The 1960-nt window shown below is 45.8% G+C and overlaps 1 protein-coding gene across 1 annotated transcript in view; it reads right to left on the reverse strand.

Moving 5' to 3' along the window:
* The window catches only part of snrpa1 (small nuclear ribonucleoprotein polypeptide A'), a 17646-nt gene extending 15932 nt beyond the window's left edge, over nt 1–1714 (reverse strand). Inside the window, exon 1 of the mRNA XM_015396531.1 lies at nt 1508–1714. Coding sequence (XP_015252017.1) covers nt 1508–1589 — 82 coding nt within the window. The 5' untranslated portion in view covers nt 1590–1714. The remainder of the gene's footprint in view (nt 1–1507) is intronic.
* Nucleotides 1715–1960: the final 246 nt, after the last annotated feature.

Here is a 1960-nt window from a genome sequence, read left to right on the forward strand (position 1 = left end):
TCTCTACGAGGAGGCAACGTCATTGGTACACTTTTATTTACAAGGCCTTTCTTGGATTGCTGCCCTCTTACATTTGTACCTCATACAGAAAGCATGGCTTCTCATGCCCTGAGATCCAAAGATCAGCTGGTAATCACTGTTCCTTTTGCCTGCAGTGAACTGGGGAAGAAAGCCTATAGCTACGCAGCTCCTTGTGTGTGGAATTATTTTTACAAAATAACTGGAACTTGACTGAGTTTTTATCTTTCCATCCATCCATCTTCTTCCGCGTATCCGGGGTCGGGTCGCGGGGTAGCAGCTTCAGTAGGGAGGCCCAGACGTACCTCTCCCCAGCCCCTTGGGCCAGCTCCTCCGGGGGAATCCTACGGCGCTCCCAGGCCAGCCGGGAAACATAGTCCCTCCCGTGTGTCACGGGTCTCCCCCTGGGCCTCCTCCCGGGGGGACATGCCTGGAACACCTCACCAGGGAGACGTCCAGAAGGCATCCTAATCAGATGCCCCAGCCACCTCAAATGGCTCCTCTCAATGTGGAGGAGCAGCGGCTCTACTCTGAGTCCTCCCCGGATGACTGAGCTCCTCACCCTCTAAGGGAGAGCCCAGACACATTACGGAGAAAACTCATTTCAGCCGCTTGTATCCGGGACCTTGTTCTATCAGTCATGACCCAAAAGCTGTTCCTGACCATAGATGAGGGCAGGAACGTAGATCCACTGGTAAATCGAGAGCTTTGCTTTTTGGCTCACCTCTCTCTTTTTCTAAATCTTTAAATGCTTTTAAGTTGAAAGTGAAAGAATTTGAAGCTGCCTCAATTATCTGTCATTGTTTTGAGTGATACGTTGTATTTTAATGTACCTGTATTTTAATTTAATGTGTCTTTGTTTATTAAGTAACTTTTCTGCCTCTTGGTCAGGACATCCTTGAAAAAGAGGATTTTATTCCTCTTTTTCTTGGTTAAATAAATAACAAAAAATTTTATTTATCTTAAATGGAAGAGGCACATTGCTGGATTTCACACTTCATTTTTTAATATTATTAATAAATATTTTAATAATGGATGAAAACATCACTGTCCCTGATTCCTATTTTAATTTTCATTAAATTATCAGTGAGCTGGAAATGTCTCCAGATTAGATTGCAGTAATCTGGTCACCTTACCAGAAATAAAACACAGCGTTTAAGTGTCTAATTGGTTTATTTCTTCACAGAAACACATGTGACCTCCAGCTTTTGGGTAAATCACTCAAACGAAGGAGGAAACTCCAGATATTCTCCTGCTTCTAGCTGAACTCTGACTTCCTATTAAGCTAGCGCTAGCAGGCTAGCTTCCACAGATTAGCCAACAGTATTAAGGAGGAAACCTTTGCCGTAAAGTAAAGCTGTGGTGTTAAAGGTGTGGAGACAGGTGTCGGTGTGTTGAGCTGAGCTCCAGCTACAGAAATGTTGGCAGAATGAGAGCAGCTGAAAGCAGCGAGGCCCGGTGCTGCTGTGGAGGAACCGGTGGAAGTTACCTCGTAGATCCAGCTCCCGGTCCCTCACCGGGTTGGTGTACTGAGCAGCCTGCTCTATCAGCTCCGCAGATAACTTCACCATGACGAAAATAAACCGAGAATATAGGCTGGACAAGTTTTCTTCACCAAACTAGTCAAAACGTGTCCGCTTCGGTTTTACCTACAACCGCCAGAACAAAGATTTCTTCTTCGTGGGTTTTAGTTTCTTCTTTGGAGGCGCGTGGCGGTTTGCAAACAGCCTGGAAGGGCCAATACCGCCACCTGCTGGTCAGAAGTCAATCAATCTCTTCCAGGCATTCCCAAACTCGGTCCTCAAGGCCCCCTGTCCTGCAGGTTTTAGAGGTTTCCTTGCTCCAGCACAGCTGATTTTAATTGAAAGCTGATTAACAGGCTTTTTTATATATATAACCAGCTGTGCTGAAGCAGAGAAACCTCTAAAACCTGCAGGACAGG

The sequence above is a fragment of the Cyprinodon variegatus genome, unplaced genomic scaffold, assembly GCF_000732505.1.
Source record: "Cyprinodon variegatus isolate N-32 unplaced genomic scaffold, C_variegatus-1.0 Scaffold803, whole genome shotgun sequence".
NCBI classification, from domain to species: domain Eukaryota; kingdom Metazoa; phylum Chordata; class Actinopteri; order Cyprinodontiformes; family Cyprinodontidae; genus Cyprinodon; species Cyprinodon variegatus.